This window comes from Varanus komodoensis, unplaced genomic scaffold, assembly GCF_004798865.1.
Source record: "Varanus komodoensis strain SLA01 unplaced genomic scaffold, ASM479886v1 scaffold1, whole genome shotgun sequence".
NCBI lineage: Eukaryota > Metazoa > Chordata > Lepidosauria > Squamata > Varanidae > Varanus > Varanus komodoensis.
The window spans coordinates 14,992,601-15,009,247 of NW_025335268.1; the positions used below are offsets into that span (position 1 = coordinate 14,992,601).

At 43.0% G+C, this 16,647-nt stretch overlaps 1 protein-coding gene across 1 annotated transcript in view; it reads left to right on the forward strand.

The window, feature by feature from the left end:
- MDGA1 (MAM domain containing glycosylphosphatidylinositol anchor 1) overlaps positions 1-16,647 on the forward strand; it is a 192,711-nt gene that overhangs the window by 78,208 nt on the left and 97,856 nt on the right. Inside the window, exons 8-9 of the mRNA XM_044450534.1 lie at positions 6,488-6,757; positions 11,419-11,564. Coding sequence (XP_044306469.1) covers positions 6,488-6,757; positions 11,419-11,564 — 416 coding nt within the window. The remainder of the gene's footprint in view (positions 1-6,487; positions 6,758-11,418; positions 11,565-16,647) is intronic.

The window sequence follows — 16,647 nt, forward strand, 5'->3', positions numbered from 1 at the left end:
TCCCGATTGGCCCCTCTTCACCTTTATGCATGACGCGCATCGTTTGCTTTGAGAAGTATGGAAAAGCCACTCACCTGAAGGCCACTTAGTCTAACACTGCAGCCTTAAAGAAGTAAACTTGCATAAACGTCCCATTACACCCCCATATAAGCATTTCCCCACATTGGGAAATTGGCAATAGTGATAATCAGGTGCTTGATAAAGGAAGGATCTGAAGTGGGGTAACGAAACCCAGCTCTGCCCGAAGAGCCTTTTCACTGCTTTCTGACTTTCTGGCTGGCAGAAGACTCATGTGCGAAGCACCCATGTGCCTGTGCAGAAAGTTATCTCTTCTGATTAGGTGATGTGCTTCCATGAATGTATGACCCTCTGCTTCACTGGTCAATAACTATACATTTTACTTTCTTTTATTTTGCATACCACTTAAATATAACAAAATCCCTAAGCTGTTCACATAAAAACATTAAAAGCATATTTAAAATACAAGGCATATTAAAAATTTTCAGTTATAAGAATATAGCACATGAGCATTAAGAATGAAGCAGAATGCTTCATTTAATTTTAAGCCAGGGAAAGCCTGAGTGAACAAGTATGTTTTCAGGAGCTGCAAGAAACATGCCACATTTTCTGCTTCCTGAACTTACAGAAAAGGGTTTTCCAATGGGTGGGTGCCACCACTGAGGAGGCCAACCACCAGGGCACTGCATTGCAGCCATCTCTGAATTCTGGAAGGACCTGCAAGGCCTCCTCTGATGACCTTAAAGACTGTCTGGGTATATATAAGGGAAGGTGATTGGTTAGGTATCCTAATCCCAAATTGTTTAGGGCTTTCTATGACAATAGCATAAATTTGAATATGACTCAGTAGATAATAGCTCATTTAGCAGAGATGCTAATGAGCATTGCTGAGGGTCCCAAGGAACAGCCCAGCTTGACTTGTGAGGTCACTAAAGTAACTCACAGAATCCAGCTTAACTTTACCTTGTGTCTGACCAAAACAAACTAGAGACTGTGGGCAGCAGTGCAGAACAGAAGTCCTTCCCCACAACTCTTTGCAGGGATAAAAAAATATATATGCAAAGACCTTCTCTGCTTTTCTTCTTCATGGTAGGGCCATCAGTTGGTTCATTAGCTTGCTTGCTCCAGTGAGCTCCTGTGGCTTTAGCATCTGCCTTGCCACGATTTAGCAGGCAAACCTTTTCCCTTCATTTAAATCAATGAAAGCTCCTCTCACTGGATTCCAGGAAGGCGCTTGCTTTGGAGTCGCAACTGTTCCCACTGTCTGTGTTCAGGAAGGAGGCCCAGGTGCATCTGTTTAACTCAGCTGTTTAAACTGTTGTGTTTATGGTCTTGTTTTCACTGTACAGTGGTACCGTCATCTGATTATGGGGTTTTTGTTTTCAGCCTGTTGTAAACTGCCTTGACTGGTCTAGAAAGGCAGCACAGAAATATTACAAATAAATAAGTGTTGGTTTGCTACATTGCTGCTGAGTGCTTGCAAAAATAAGGAAAGAATGAAATGAAACGAATTCATAAGTATACAAAATGGGTAAGTAGCAGATAAGTTGAACTCCATGGGAAGGGAGCAGGCCCAAGAGTTCACCTCCAGTTGCTTATAGGAAGCCCAGATGCAGGACATGAAATCAAAACATTTTTCATTTCATTTCCCTGCAGAAACGGGTGGTATTCAGAATAGAAATTGCTCGACTCTGAATTTGGCGGTTCTGTTTTATTAGCTTAACAGAGGCAAATTGAAAAAGTGCAAGCCCTGTTTTCCACAGAGCAATCAAGGGAGGAGAAGAACACTAAGCTGCTTTCATCCTCCAGCAGATCGGAGGGGGAGGCAGGTGTCTGTCTGCTGAGTGGTATGCAGCATATCCTTTAATTCATTTCAATTGCCTTTTGCTTCGCACAATCAGAGTAGTTGAAAGGTAATATTTTGTGGGCCATTAACTGATAAACAGTTGGGATTGCCAACTTCTTTTTTCACTGGCTCCTGGACCTTCCAGAGCAGCTTGTTCTACAAACACAACTGCCGTGCTTTAAAAATTTAATCTGCTGATTCCCACATATCAAGCAGCTGTTAAAGGCACGAAGCAGGCCAAACCTTTATTTTTGTGGTCAGTTAACAGCTTCGTAAAGAGATGCCGTAGCCAGTGAAATTGAGCACAGCCTGTAGAGAGCACTTGGTATTGGTCGCTAGCGTTCGTTCAGGGCTACCTTGGAAGGATGAGCCCATCCCACTGAAGTGAGTGCCAACTTCAGCGAGTCCGTTTGTTTGGCCAGTCGTGACTCACGTAACAGTGCTGCCAAGTCACATACAAGGAATAAGTACCTGAAGGTCAACTCCCTCAAAAGTGACTCCTTTCAAAAGAGTCCAAAGCAGGACAGAATTGATTTGCACTTTTTCATTTCTTTGATTAATATCCTAGTGAGGAGGGGGCCTTCAGCAAAGACACCTGTTGTTGGTTGAATGTAGTGTTTAATGAACTGACCATGTCAAGCCATGGTATGAAGCAAGCTAAATCATGGGCTGGCTTTAATTCATTTGCCTCCATAGACAGAACCTTGAAACTGAGAACAGAGAAAAACAGTACATTCAGACCACTGTTCCTTGCCAGAGGAAATCTCCTTCCTCCAAGACTACATGCCTTGTAGTTACAGCTGCTGTTTTCTTCTGCTACATGCCAGATAAATAAAAGTCCTCAGGTGTGCTTCCAGTGATGCTGGGACACTTAGTATGGGCTTTCTCCATATTGTAATGTAATATTGCAGGCACACTGGGACAATTTTGTTCCTACTCATGCCACAAAGGCCACCATAAGGACCATCTCCATAACCTTTTCCATCACTGGGATCAGGAAGAGCCCTTCTGCATATCCCACCACCATTTGATAGAAACCTTCTTCAGGGAGAACCTCCTCAAATATAGAATTTACAAAAGAGTTGTGTCACAGACAACCTTCTACAACCATAATGGTGCTTTTTTTTCTTTGCCCATCTCTATTATTTTAGTCTGTTCATTGTTTTATGATTCTTGGATTGATTTTATCACCTATCGTTATAGAGATGGATAGATACAGATTTATCTTCCAAATGATATAACTTATTTTGGGTGAACATCCATGAATAAAGAAATTTCTTTTCTTGGAACCAACAGGTATCACCGGCAAAAATATAATGTGATAGTTTAGATAATGTAGACTGAAGCTAACATTTGTGTGTGGGGAAAGTTTGGGAAGTTTGATGGAAATTGACAGATACTCATGGAAACTGGTCAACATATTCTTCCTAGAGCATAATAATGATAGGCAGACTTTATTTCCTGCTATTGAGTACATATATGAATTTCCATGTCCCTCTTGCTTTAACCACCTGTACTACTGAGCCTGGTTGCCACCTATATTACTGAACTACAGCAGGGATGTGGGATCTTTTCCCTGTTGAATCAGCATTACCTCAGTGGGCTTCATTGGCTAGCAAAAGGTAGCCCAGAGCCAGATCTGCACCTATTTTGTAATGTGGACTGAGGGCCACATCAAGTGAGGCTGAGATCATCAAGCAGCTCCGCAGGGCCTTGTTTCCCCATCTCTGTCTTACAGGAATCTCTGACACAAGCACTTCTTGGTACATTCAGATTCTTGCATCTTGTTGTTGTTAGTCACGAAGTCATGTCCGACCCATCACAACCCCATGGACAACATTCCTCCAGGCCTTCCTGTCCTCCACCATCCCCTGGAGTCCACTCAAGCTCACACCAACTGCTTCAGTGGCTCCATCTAGCCACCGCATCCTCTGCTGTCCCCTTCTTCTTTTGCCATCTATTGTTCCCAGCATTAGGCTCTTCTCCAGGGCGTCCTTTCTTCTCATTAGGTGGCCAAAGTATTTGAGTTTCATCTTCAGGATCTGGCCTTCTAAAGAGCAGTCAGGGTTGATCTCCTCTAGGATTGACCGGTTTGATCGCCTTGCAGTCCAAGGGACTTGCAGGAGTCTCCTCCAGCACCACAATTCAAAGGCCTCAGTTCTTCGACGCTCAGCCTTCCTTATGGTCCAACTTTCACAGCCATACATTGCAACTGGGAAAACCATAGCCTTGACTATACACACTTTTGTTGGCAGGGTGATGTCTCTGCTTTTTAGTATGCTGTCTCGATTTGCCATAGCTTTCCTCCCAGGAGCAAGCGTCTTTTAATTTCTTGACTGCAGTCCCCATCTGCAGTGATCTTGGAGCCCAGGAAAATAAATCTGTCACTACCTCCATTTCTTCCCCATCTATTTGCCAGGAAGTGGGAGGACCGGATGCCATGATATTAGTTTTCTTAATGTTGAGTTTCAAACCAACCTTTGCACTCTCCTCCTTCACCCGCATCAAGAGGCTCTTTAGTTCCTCTTCACTTTCTGCCATTAGAGTGGTATCATCTGCATATCTGAGGTTGTTGATATTTCTCTGGCAATCTTAATTCCAACTGGTGATTCATCTAGCCCCGCCTTTCTCATGATGTGCTTTGCGTATAAGTTGAATAGGCAGGGCGACAGTATACAGCCTTGCCGAACTCCTTTCTCAATTTTGAACCAATCAGTGGTTCCGTGCCCAGTTCTCACTGTTGCTTCTTGACCCGCATATAGGTTTCTCAAGAGACAAATAAGATGGTCTGGTACTCCCATCTCTTTAAGAACTTGCCACAATTTGTTGTGATCCACACAATCAAAGGCTTTAGCATAGTCAATGAAGCAGAAGTAGATGTTTTTCTGGAACTCCCTAGCTTTCTCCATGATCCAGTGTATGTTGGCAATTTGATCTCTGGTTCCTCTGCCTCTTCGAAATCCTGCCTGTACTTCTGGTAGTTCTCGGTCCACATACTGCTGGAGCCTAGCTTGTAGGATTTTGAGCATAACTTTGCTAGCATGTGAAATGAGTGCAATGGTGCAGTAGTTTGAACATTCTTTGGCATTGCCCTTCTTTGGGATCGGAATGTAAACTGACCTTTTCCAATCCTGTGGCCACTGTTGAGTTTTCCACTGTTGAGTTTTGGGATGGTTTTAGTCGCTACCTCTTGTACAATGTTGCGAACCTCCGTCCATAGTTCTTCAGGCACTCTGTCTATCAGATCTAATTCCTTAAATCTATTTGTCACCTCTACTGTATTATATTCATCAGGGATATGATTTAGGTCATACCTGAGTGACCTAGTGCTTTTCCCTACTTTCTTCAATTTAAGCCTAAATTTTGCAATAAGAAGCTCATGATCTGAGCCACAGTCAGCTCCTGGTCTGGTTTTTACTGACTGTATCGAGCTTCTCCATCTTTGGCTGCAGAGCACATAGTCAATCTGATTTCTGGGTTGACCGTCTGGTGATGTCCATGTGTAGAGTCGTCTCTTGGGTTGTTGGAAAACAGTGTTTGCTATGACCATTGTGTTCTCCTGCATGGCATAGCTCATAGCTTCATTGAGCTACGCAAGCCCCTTCGCCACGACAAGGCAGTGATCCATGAAGGAGCCATGGATCTTGCATCTAGCATGGTACCATTTGAATGAAATGGGTCATTTCCATGAGATGTACTTATGTAGCCCTGCTTTAGTATATCTGTCCAGCTGAGACGGATGACCTCTACCTCCTATAATTGTATTAATCCTACCAAAGGAGTGGTTTCAAATTCTGCCCCGTTATCTGCATCCTGGAACAACATGCAAGCAAGTCTTTCAACTCATCACCAGTTTCCACAAAATGAGTCCTGTTTATACTCAGCCCTTCCCTCTGGAATCTCACCTGCTTCTTCCTGTTGTATGCAACTTTGGTCTCTCCATTATAACACTGCACTTCCGTCTGTTGCCCTTGTATCTGGTGAAACTCATTTCCCTTCACAGCAGTGTAAACATTTTGTTCAAAAACCTATCCCCAGATGAACATTTCCTAAATTTTAAGGGCCTCTTCTTTTTAACAAAAAGTTTACACTTGCCTTTTTATTTGAGATCTGACAAATGAAGTGTGTCTGTGTGTAGGGGAATAAGTAGCATTTCATCAAGGCTGCATAGATGAGGACAACTGCAGGGGAGTTTTCCACACGAGAATTTTATCTGACTATCACCCCACCTCAGTCCCGGAATTTCATAGGGATCATATGTCTTGCTCTTCCTTCATGTGTTTTCTCACTGCTTCTTCCCGTATTTTTCTTACTTGGGAAAAAAGTTCCTCAGGGAGGAAATAATGGACTAAATACACAAGTAGTGCTAGAAGTCCCCTCTCTGAAAGCATCCAGGCACCAACAGGCACAGAGAACTATTAATGGGCAGTATAGAACATTCTTTCAGTGTTGTTTTTATTTGTCCTGCTTTGCTTCTCTTAAAGCTGGCGATGAAATTGCTGGAGTCTGTCCCAGAACCCGCAGAAGTCAATGGACGATCATAAGCTGTGAATGTTCTTTATCCTTACGGTCAAGATTGCAGCAGATGGTGACATCATTGTTGCACCTTTTTCTATTCTCTAGTCCCCCCAATGGTGGAGCCTGTTTCCCAAGATATCCGGCAAGCCGTGGGACGCAGTGTCACCCTTCGCTGCACCATGCTAAAGGGCAGTCCAATGAAGGTGGCGACAGCAGTCTGGCGATTCAATGGAAGTCTTTTAACTGTGCCCCCAACAGAGCAGCAGGACTACTCGGAGTATAAGGTGGACAGCCTGAGCCGGGAGACTAGCGGCAACTATGAATGTAGCATCTCCAATGATGTTGGGGTAGCAACCTGCCTCTTCCAAGTATCTGGTAAGTCCTTCCAAGAGCATCCATCTTCTTTTCTTGTTAGGAGATGTCCCCATGAACAGAGTTGACTTATAAATAGTATACTAATAAGGCTGGAGCCAGAACTCCCAAGGCTGAAACTCTACCTGTGGGATTCTCCCACTGGAAGTAGGAAAGACACAATTTGTGTCCCCTGAAAAGCTGCTTAGGAATGTTGCAGCAGTGGAAGGTGGAATGGGCAAAAACCTTCCTTCCTTCCAGTGGGAACCTCTGCTGCATCATTCTCCTTTCTGTGGAAAGAGGAGCCTTTCTGTTCACTGAATGGCAAGTTTGGATCAAAGCCAGAGTTGATAAAAGCAAGATGTCAGTTGCGGTCTATAAGAGGCCTATTACTGCAATTCAGCCTCTTCATGCTCTGCTATATCACACTCCTTCCCATGTTGTGATTGTTAGCTCAGACACAACATTGTGACTACTGGGAAATGGGGAATTTGCCACCGAAATCAACAGAATCCTATAGAGAACCATTTCACCCAAACAACTTCCCACCTGTGCAGCTTCCATACAGTTCCAACTACCATACAGTCCCAGGTCCTTAAATCTGCTCCTGTTCATATTTGGTCATTGTTTCCTCCTGTGCTTTATCCCTTTTTCAAGACAAACAAAGGTGTCACAATCCATACTGAGCCTTTCATTTCTATGCTGCTTGGGTTTCCCGGTCTTCAGCAAACTAACAAACCCTGATTGCTGTGCTGCTGAATAAGCCGCAGAAATTTAGCAGTGCGGCAGGGAGAGAGCAGCAGAAATTTGGCAGCATGAACATCTGAAGAGGGCTGTGTAGACATCTTCAGCTGAATGTGCTTCCAGAATTCCCACAGCTGCAAGCTCTGCCATATCAAGTTTTCTGTTCATGAGCCCTCTTTGGCATTCAGAAAGGCCTAACCAGAAGCTGGGGTGGAGGGTGGGGGTTATGTGCATGTCTACAGCCCCCTCCACAGCTTCGTCCTCCATGCAAGCAAGCAAATGCCTACACAGGGATCTTGACTATCTATGTATTTTGTGCCCTTGAACATGACCTGAACTGTGCCCCTGGTATTCCCCACTCCATGCTATTTGGCTAATAGTTGTGAAGACTCTTTGTTAGATACCACTTGCTGGGAAGCATAGTCAGGATTCTGCTATTGAGCACAAGTCCTGTATGTGGACTTCCCTGGTTGACCTCCCTGGAAACACAGTACTGAGTTGGATAGACCTTTGGTCAGAACAGGGCTCCACTAATGTCCTTAATACACAAACCAAATATGCTAATCACGCCCAACATCCACGGATGGCTATTGCTGTTTTCCCACTGCTGCAATCCTTTTGGCCTCCATTTTAGCATCTTCCTCCTCAAATACTGTTGGGCAATGCATGTAGATTGGGCACAAGAGTGGTCCTCTGATTCTTTCTGTGCCCCCAAATGGCTACAAAAACCTTCCGCAGCTGATTTAAATGAACCGGAAGAAAATTATAAAGGATCCAATGTACCGTATTTTTTGCTCAAAAGTAAGGGGAAATGTCTGTGCGTCTTATAGAGCGAATATGTGAGTGCAGTAAGTCTGTCAGATGTGCAGCCCATGGGGAAGTGATGGGGAATGTGCCTGTGATTATGTCCCCATTTGATTTAGAATATTTTTTTCTTGTTTTCCTCCTCTAAAAACTAGGTGCGTCTTATGGTCAGGTGCGTCTTATAGAGCGAAAAATACGGCACTTGATTATTAAACCACTGGAGATGAGATCTTCCATCTTGGGAATCAATTAATAAAAATGGATATTACCCTAGATGATGATTATTATCTGTTCTGATTTTATTTCCAAATTTGTAATGAAACTTGACTTCACAGTCAATACAAGTTGAATAAGTGACAATTAGTCTCCAAGGTGGCTCTGAATCTCTGGCATGCACAAAAATTTAGGTCAATAAAAATAATAAGAAAAGGGGAATCAGAAGTAAACATCAATATCACCATTCTAAGCTAATAAAAATAAGCACTGAATCATTTCCATTTAATTATAGCAATGAAGAATGGTGGAGCTTGTAAATGGGGTGCGATGAAGTAGGATGGAAAGCAGAATGCCCATGAAGTACATTGGAAGTCTTGAACACTTCCCAGTTATATGATGGCTGTGACCTTTGGGTAGCAAATGAGACCAGTGTCTGACTACAGAAATCTGTTGATGGAAATATTTCACTGTGGAGATGTTCCATGGAAATTTGGATCTAAAGATGTCTTCATTATGTGCAATGAATGTCTTCAGATTCAATGATAGTTAAATATTTAAGACTACATCTTTTTGCTTCTCATTTCTGAGATGATTAATTTTAATGTTGCCTATATTACTGAAGGCTGTTGTTTTGTACATGAACTGTGTAATTCAGTCTACCTTTGTTGTTTTCCCTAGAATCATAGGTTTGTGTACAGATCTCTGATTAGCTTGAATCACCAAACCCAAACCAACCTGAAAACATTGATTCAGATTAACACTAATCTAAAGAAATCCATGGTATCAAAGCATAGGTAATGTTTGCTGAGAATGATGGGAGTTGTTGTCCACTGGAGGATGCCAGGTAGCAGAAGGCTTCCCTGTTCTACTAGTGCATCACATGGTCTTCTTCTAAATTTTTGAAAAATAGCACAGGGCATGTGCTCACCACCTCATGCTATGAGAGCAGGTTCTGCTTAAGTACTCGCTTATGGCATTTAGGCATTTCTTATCACACCGGAGCATGGGTGGCTAACCTTTTCTGCAAGTGCGGCATAAATCGAGTCCAAAAAGTACAGCTTTAGTGCAAACCACTGTGAACACTGAAGTGGTTTTGCCTCCATTGAACTGAGGATCAGGGCAACAGTGCCCTTCAAGCTACATAGTCCAAAGCATAGAAAGCAAAACAGACATTATTTTAAATCCATATGGTTCATTTGTCTGCTTTGCGTTGCGTTGCGTTGTGTTGTGTTCCAGTTTTACTCTAAGTGTAGAAGTCCAGTTCAGATTGGAACGCTAGCATAGGAGATAGGGCGGCTTAGAGGGGCTTGGGTCTCACGCCTGTTGTAGAGTAAATTGGGATGCAATGCACGGCTGCTAGAATTATAGATTTAAATTAATGTCTGTTTTGATTCTACCCTTGACCATACGCCAGAGCCAAAGCCTCAGGCCCCTTTGTCCAAAAATCCAGAAATGCAAGTCGACTGCTCCATTCATGGCTAGGGATGCATGACACTTAAAAGTTTGTTCCATTTTAACTCAGCAGTTTTTGTTGCATTGCCAACCTAATAGCCGAAAGTGGGCTGAGTTGAGAGGGGGCTTGGAATATTCGCACAAATTTAGAGCCAAGAACTGTATATCTGTAGTGCAGTATGCAAAGTGGAGGCCCAAATTTTCCTGGCACTTAAAAAAAATGCAAATTACAGCCCGTATTAAAAACAGAAGTCTGTGTGCTGGCTCAAACTGCATCACATGGAGTTGGTACCAACACAGAGTTGGCAGAAAAACCTGCAGGGACATATTGAGCAAATCTTTGTATTTCTCCCCCACAATCAAATCCTCATGCATCCCTATTGGTGGCACTTGTGCTACAGCTGGTCACTAATGCATTACTCATTCCAGAATTGGACTTGGGGAACAATTCTGGATAAGGTTTTAGGATATGAATGACTTGCTAATATGCATCATATACCCAAAAGTTTGATTCATATTTCCACGCAGGCAGTTTCTGCTGCTTGCCTGCTGGAGTGCCCTCACAACTCATGTGGAAGAGAAACCCACATGAATGAACACGTGATGGGTGCTGGACAACTGCAGCAGCTTGCGGTTCCCCAGCTCATATCCAAGGTATCTTGCAGAGTGCTTAGAAACATGCACCTCGCTTCAGATAGTGTGGTGTTCACTGGGAAACATGGGATGAACTAAATGTGAAATTCTCCTGGCACATCATATGTGAATAAGCCATTGGACGATTGAAATGATGGGGTAGATGTCATGCTGTCTAGCCCCATTTCTACACCCCCATTTTGAATTCAGCTGATGGCTTGAGTTTTATTTGTGCACTGAGAGAAGTATATGGATACTGATGGATAGTCACTTTTCTTCCACATTCTCCCAAGTATTATGTTGTTCCCTTTCAGTGTTCCCTTGCTCTTCCTGTCATGGTGTTTATTTTCTTAGCAGAAGCCAGATTCTTCTGTGTTAAATACCTTAATTACTTTGAGGTGTCATGTTACAAGGGAAAGCATTCATCTCAAAGGAGCCCTGCTCTATAAGAGAAGCGAGCAAGATTACTACCCTTTCAATCTCATCTCAGTCACTGTTACAAGCCAGAGAGGAATCAAAGCTGGTTCCACCATAGATATGAATATATTCCTGTCTCGTGGGGTTCGGTGTCATTTGCTGCTGCTTTGCTAGGATCAGTGCATTTGGGCGTTGATCATCTAGAAGTCTGGATTAAGATGTCAGTGTGGCTTGCAAATTGTGCAAAGAATCAGCTACTATGCGTAAGCAGGATCACTTACATATCATCAGAGCATTAGATGAGTTGGGAGCATGGATTCTTGTGGTTCTCATTGCCTGATTTTGTAATACATTTCCTACCCTTTTTTCTCTTTCCCTTCTTTCCTTCTCCCATAACCCACACCTCTTCCACTTCTCAGCTAAAGCTTACCACCCCGAGTTTTACTATGATACCCCTAACCCTACCAGGAAGCAGTCCAAGAACTACTCCTATGTCTTGCAGTGGACACAGAAGGAGCCCGATGCTGTTGACCCCATCCTCAGTTACCGGCTAGATGTCCGTCAGGTAAGACAACCTCTTGAACACCGAAATTCCACTGCTGGTCCATAAGGTTGCAATGTTAAAGCTGGAATATTTTCTGTCCTGCCTAGACCGAGATCTCATCAAAGTCCCCTTGCAGAGTGGGAGGTGCTGTTTTCACAACAGGGAGCATGGCCCATTTTGCAGAGCTCAGAAACCATTGTATGGTTTGGTCCTCATTTTAAAGTCTGATATTGTAAATGCTTGAGAGCTAAGAAAGCCTGCTGCCCCGCTTGGAAGTCTCATGCTCAGCTTTCTGAATAGAACTGTAACAGGAACAAAACCTTGTAGTCATTAGCAAGTATTGTGGGATTTATATGCCAGCAATTCAGATGAGTAGAACTTCAGTTTTTCACTTCTGAACAAATAAAGATTGCAAACTGGAGGACCCTCCAGGTTGCACCTGCAGGGGAAAGTCTTTGGCTGTTCTGTTTACATTGTAGAAAGACCTTCATCAAGCTGTCATAGTACTAATGGAATATTATCAAACTCTGCTGGAGGAAGGTATGAGACAAAAGGACCCTTGAGAATGAAAGGGAGTAATAAAGGATACAGTCAAGAGGAGGAAAAGAGTATTGCATGTGGCAGACTGTAGAAAGATATTTTGCATTGTTTGCAGATGTGAAAGTGTGTGGTGGTGTTTTCTGAGCCCAGAATTTAGAATCAGACATAGGATCAGGGACATCAAACATCTCAAGTTTAATTTCTACATTTAGGATAGGCTCAGGTTTAAGTTTTAGGCTGGTCAGGAATCTGGAGCTAGTGCAGAATGTGTCGGCTCAGCTGTTGTCAAGAGTGGCCCATTTTCAGCATGCAGCTCCTTTACTGGTGGAATTGCACTGACTGCCTCTTCTTAGCAGGGCCAGGATTAAGGTTTTAGTACTAGTGCACAAAGCTCTAAAAAAGATATTGGAAAGTGCCTTCTCCCTCATCAAATCGTCAAGTTACTGAGATCATCAGATGCGTGCGCCTGGTGCTTTCTCATGGACCAATGGCATGACTGAAGTGCAGACAGAGGAGAATCTCCATTCCTCTGGAACTCCCTGCCTCTGGAAATCACACTGGCACCAACACAGTGTTGTTTCTGGTGCCTTATGAAAATGCTTCATTCCAGAATGCTTTCTTATTTGACCAGCCTTTGTTTTATTAATACTTGTTAAATATTGTGTTTTACGGTTGTTGTAGGGTTTTGGTCTTTTTATGGTTCGTTGCTCCGGAATCTGTGTCGGTGTGGAGTGATATATAAATGTGGTAAATAAAATAAAACTAAATGCAGTTCTTGAAGTTAAGCAAGTTTCTAACAATAAAAGCTAATGAGATTTCTTTGGGTTAAATTGAAGAAACTGGGCATAATAGGATTAAAATACAGACTTTGTGCCTGCTTTTGTGAATCAAATTTCATATCTGCAGCAAAAGATATCCTTTCTGCCTAGAAGCCAGAGCAGCAAGATTTTTCCAGGGACTGGGGCTGTAATTCCTTTCACAGAAACATAGCAATTCAGAAGGGACCTCCCGGGTCATCTAGTCTGACCACTGGAACAAGCCTGCTCTGCTCATATAGTATCCAACATGGGGGTCTCCTATTTTTCCTTGAACACCCTCACTGATGGGCCCCCCACCTCCTGTAGAAGCCTGTTATCCCTGCTCTCCTGTAATCCCTACTGTAATAGACTAATATTTGCCTACCTTCTCACCTTTCTTTATATCAAGCTAGTCCTTGAGAGGCAGAAATGTAAAAAAATAAAACAGGGAAATGATTTTGGGTGATACCCAAGGCTTTTTGATACAGCAGAGGCTGTTGGTGAATGGAACAGTGGGGGGAAGACACTATTAGTTGATTGTCCCTTCCCTGACCAGGCTCCTGCACCATCCCTGATCTGCTCTGGGTGGATGGGGACCCCCCCAGAGCAGTGGAGTGGGGTGGCCAGAAGAGTTTGCAGAAATAGCCTCCTTCCCACTTCCACTCTGGATCACAGGACCTGCTGTAAATGGAACGACAGCATCGTATCCAGGCTTTCACAAATGATGAAAATGTACCCTTTTCTTGAAGCATCTAGGTCTGTGTTCTTTAGGAGGCCTCCCAGACCACGCCATTGTGCTCTGGAGGGAGAAGAGGCATTTTTTCTGACTACATATATTATTATTCCTGCTGGGAACTCAGATTGCATACATGACCACCAAGTGATTCAGCCATTCTAGGGTTTAGAATAGTTATGCTTGCCTATTCGTTTCTTTGGCTTTGCTTGAGACCAGATACAATTTTGTGCTTAGAAATGAACTTTAAATTCTACTTTTTGGTTAAACAAATTTCTCCAAGTCAAAAGGATGTATGATTTCACCCCAACCAGCTTACACCCCTTCTTGAAAATGCCTTTGGCAATTGTCACTGGGGGTGATGTTTGATCTATGTGCAGAAAATACCAGTTGTATGCCCAGATACTGGTCAAGCCCAAGATGAGAATAAAAGTTAATATTAGAAATTATTTTGAAATCTTACAAGCATATGTTATCCCAGAAATTCAGAGGCAGTGGTGAATCATTTGCAACTTACTTGGGACAATTACTGTTGTTTAAACTTTAATAGCCTATAACTATAGAGTACTTTTTAACTCAATTTAAAATATAGCTTAACTTTATTTTAGCTAGATACCGGCTTGGTTCTTGCTAAACAAACAATATGTATTGATATTTTACTATAAAGCAGGAGCCTCATTCTTGTTCATCCAAATTTAACTTTGAAATCCCAATTTGGTAATGCTAATAGAAGTCATAGGAATTTTCATTTAGACATATTCCAGCTAATCAAACTCATGTATTTGTTTGCATTTAACCATCTGGAATTAGTGCTACTGTATGTTTTAATTCTATTGGTAAGAAATCAGTTTGCCTTCAATCTTTGTTCTGATACAGCTATTGGCATCCTTAAAATTTTACACACATTTACACTGATCTCTGGTTAGATGATTGATTAATATCATATTGGAATATTTGGGACCAGGTTTTGGTACTCATCCAAAGACCAGAAAGCTATGGAGATCCAAAGCAACCATGCAACACATTCCATACTTCCCTGTGTGTGTATATAGCTTCCATATAGCCTGAAGTGCCTGATTCTGCCTAATCTTGGAAGTTAAGCAGGGTCAGGCCTGATTAAAATCTGGATGGGGGACTTAAATGTGAACTGCTCAGAGAGCTTCAGCTATGGGCAGTATAGAAATATTATTATTATTAATATTATAATAATAACATAAAATGATAATAATGAATATGCTGAGGGTGATATATCCATGGACAGAACTAGACAGAAACAGGATATTTGGGATTGAGGCATGGGTAGTTATCAGATGTAACAGGTAGGGATGGATGTCCGGCAACAGCAGGGGATTGCACCTGATGGCCTTCATGGCCCCTTCCAGGTCTACTGTTCTATGGGTCTATGATGTCCATGCGATGTGCGGGCCCACCGAGGTTCCCTAAAGTCTTTCTCAAAGCACAGGCAATCTAATTTGTGTCCTGAATGTAAGCATCTTTTTCTTTTCCTGGGAAGGAAAAATGTGCATTCTTTCAAAGCGTGTACCCAAACTTTGCACTTCCTTCCCATAGGATAAAAGATGAAAGTGTCCGTGTATGTGTGTGGGTGGGTGTGAGGAGGACATTTGTGCAAGTGTGCACTTCCGAACATGAATGTAAGATTGGGGAAATTTCCCAGAGAGTGTATTCCTGCTCACATTCAGGGTTGCCAATGGGGGCGGTTGCATGGTCTGCAAATGGGAACAAAGTTCTCAGAAATCCCAACTGCGCGTATATTGGACACCATGATGGTCTTGAGGCATTAAGTTGGACTGTCAGGCTGGTCTTTGCTCCATTGTGATTGTGTGATGCTAAATCTGAAGTTGACGGAGTGTCACTGCACAGTCTTATTCATAGGCGTCTAGAACATAAGGGCTTCCACGGGACTTTTTATTTCTGTTTTACTTCTTCATTGGGGATAATGCACACTGCATTAAAGTGATGTGCAAAGATGAGGATTTTAAGGTTAGTGTTTTTAAGGGAGCCGGAACAATTTCTGACAGTTAATGGGTTTGGCTGATGTTTGGAAGTAAAAGATTATTTACTTTATATAAAAGACGGAACTGTTTCAAAATATCAGAGCACCTCTGCCCTCAGAGTCACGCAGAATATAACCCTTTGTGCCTTCCTTTGCATGGCTCACTCTCCAGGGAAGGGCTTGTCTCTATATTGGTTTCTCATACAGCGCAGAGCACATCGTCCGTGCTTAACAAATAATAACAATTTTAGCAGGAGAGTACACAAGGGAGCCTCTTATAATGAAGGTACTTTGTCAAAGAGCAGCTTCACAATATGCTGAGATTCACTATTGCAATTTTCAATGAAGAGTGTGTAAAGATAAAGGCAGATTGCCTTCTGTGTGGGGCCGCTTGGCGGCTGGAGCCTGGAGAGATGGAGTGTGGTAGAGTCTCCGCTGAGTTCTGATGCTGGAAGGGAATCTGAGCGTGTGGCTTAGGGCACAGTCTGATCACCCCTACTCTTGCTGCACATAAGACAGCTAACTCGGGGGCTTCTGTGCCTCACCTCCCCCAAGCATGGCATGCGGTGATGAGCTGCACCGCTGTCACTGCTTGCACCCTGATTTTTATCTGGACGACTTTTTTCAGCCACCTAGATAAAGCACCAGGGAAAGGAGGGAAGAAGGCTGAGATGCCAGTGTAAATTCTCCATCCCAGCCTTCTCTCCTCCCTGGCCCTGCCAGCAAGCTCCGTTCCTCCCCGTCTGCATCTCTGCAGGAGCCATCTGTTGATTTTTGACAGTCTGCTTCTGGTTGAAGCCCAGGTGCTTCATTGTTCTGTAATGCAAGGAAGAGGGTGGGATTTAGGAAAGCGATTTGTTTTCTCCACTCATGTAATTCTGCATTGGCACTGGCAAACCCTTTCTTTTCCTAATATAGCTCCTTTCGTTCTGCCTCATATCTGGTCCTGATCTCTCCCTGTGAGCTAGCACTCAGCCAGGCTAAAACAGAGCTCCTGACCTTTCCTTATGATTGAAACCC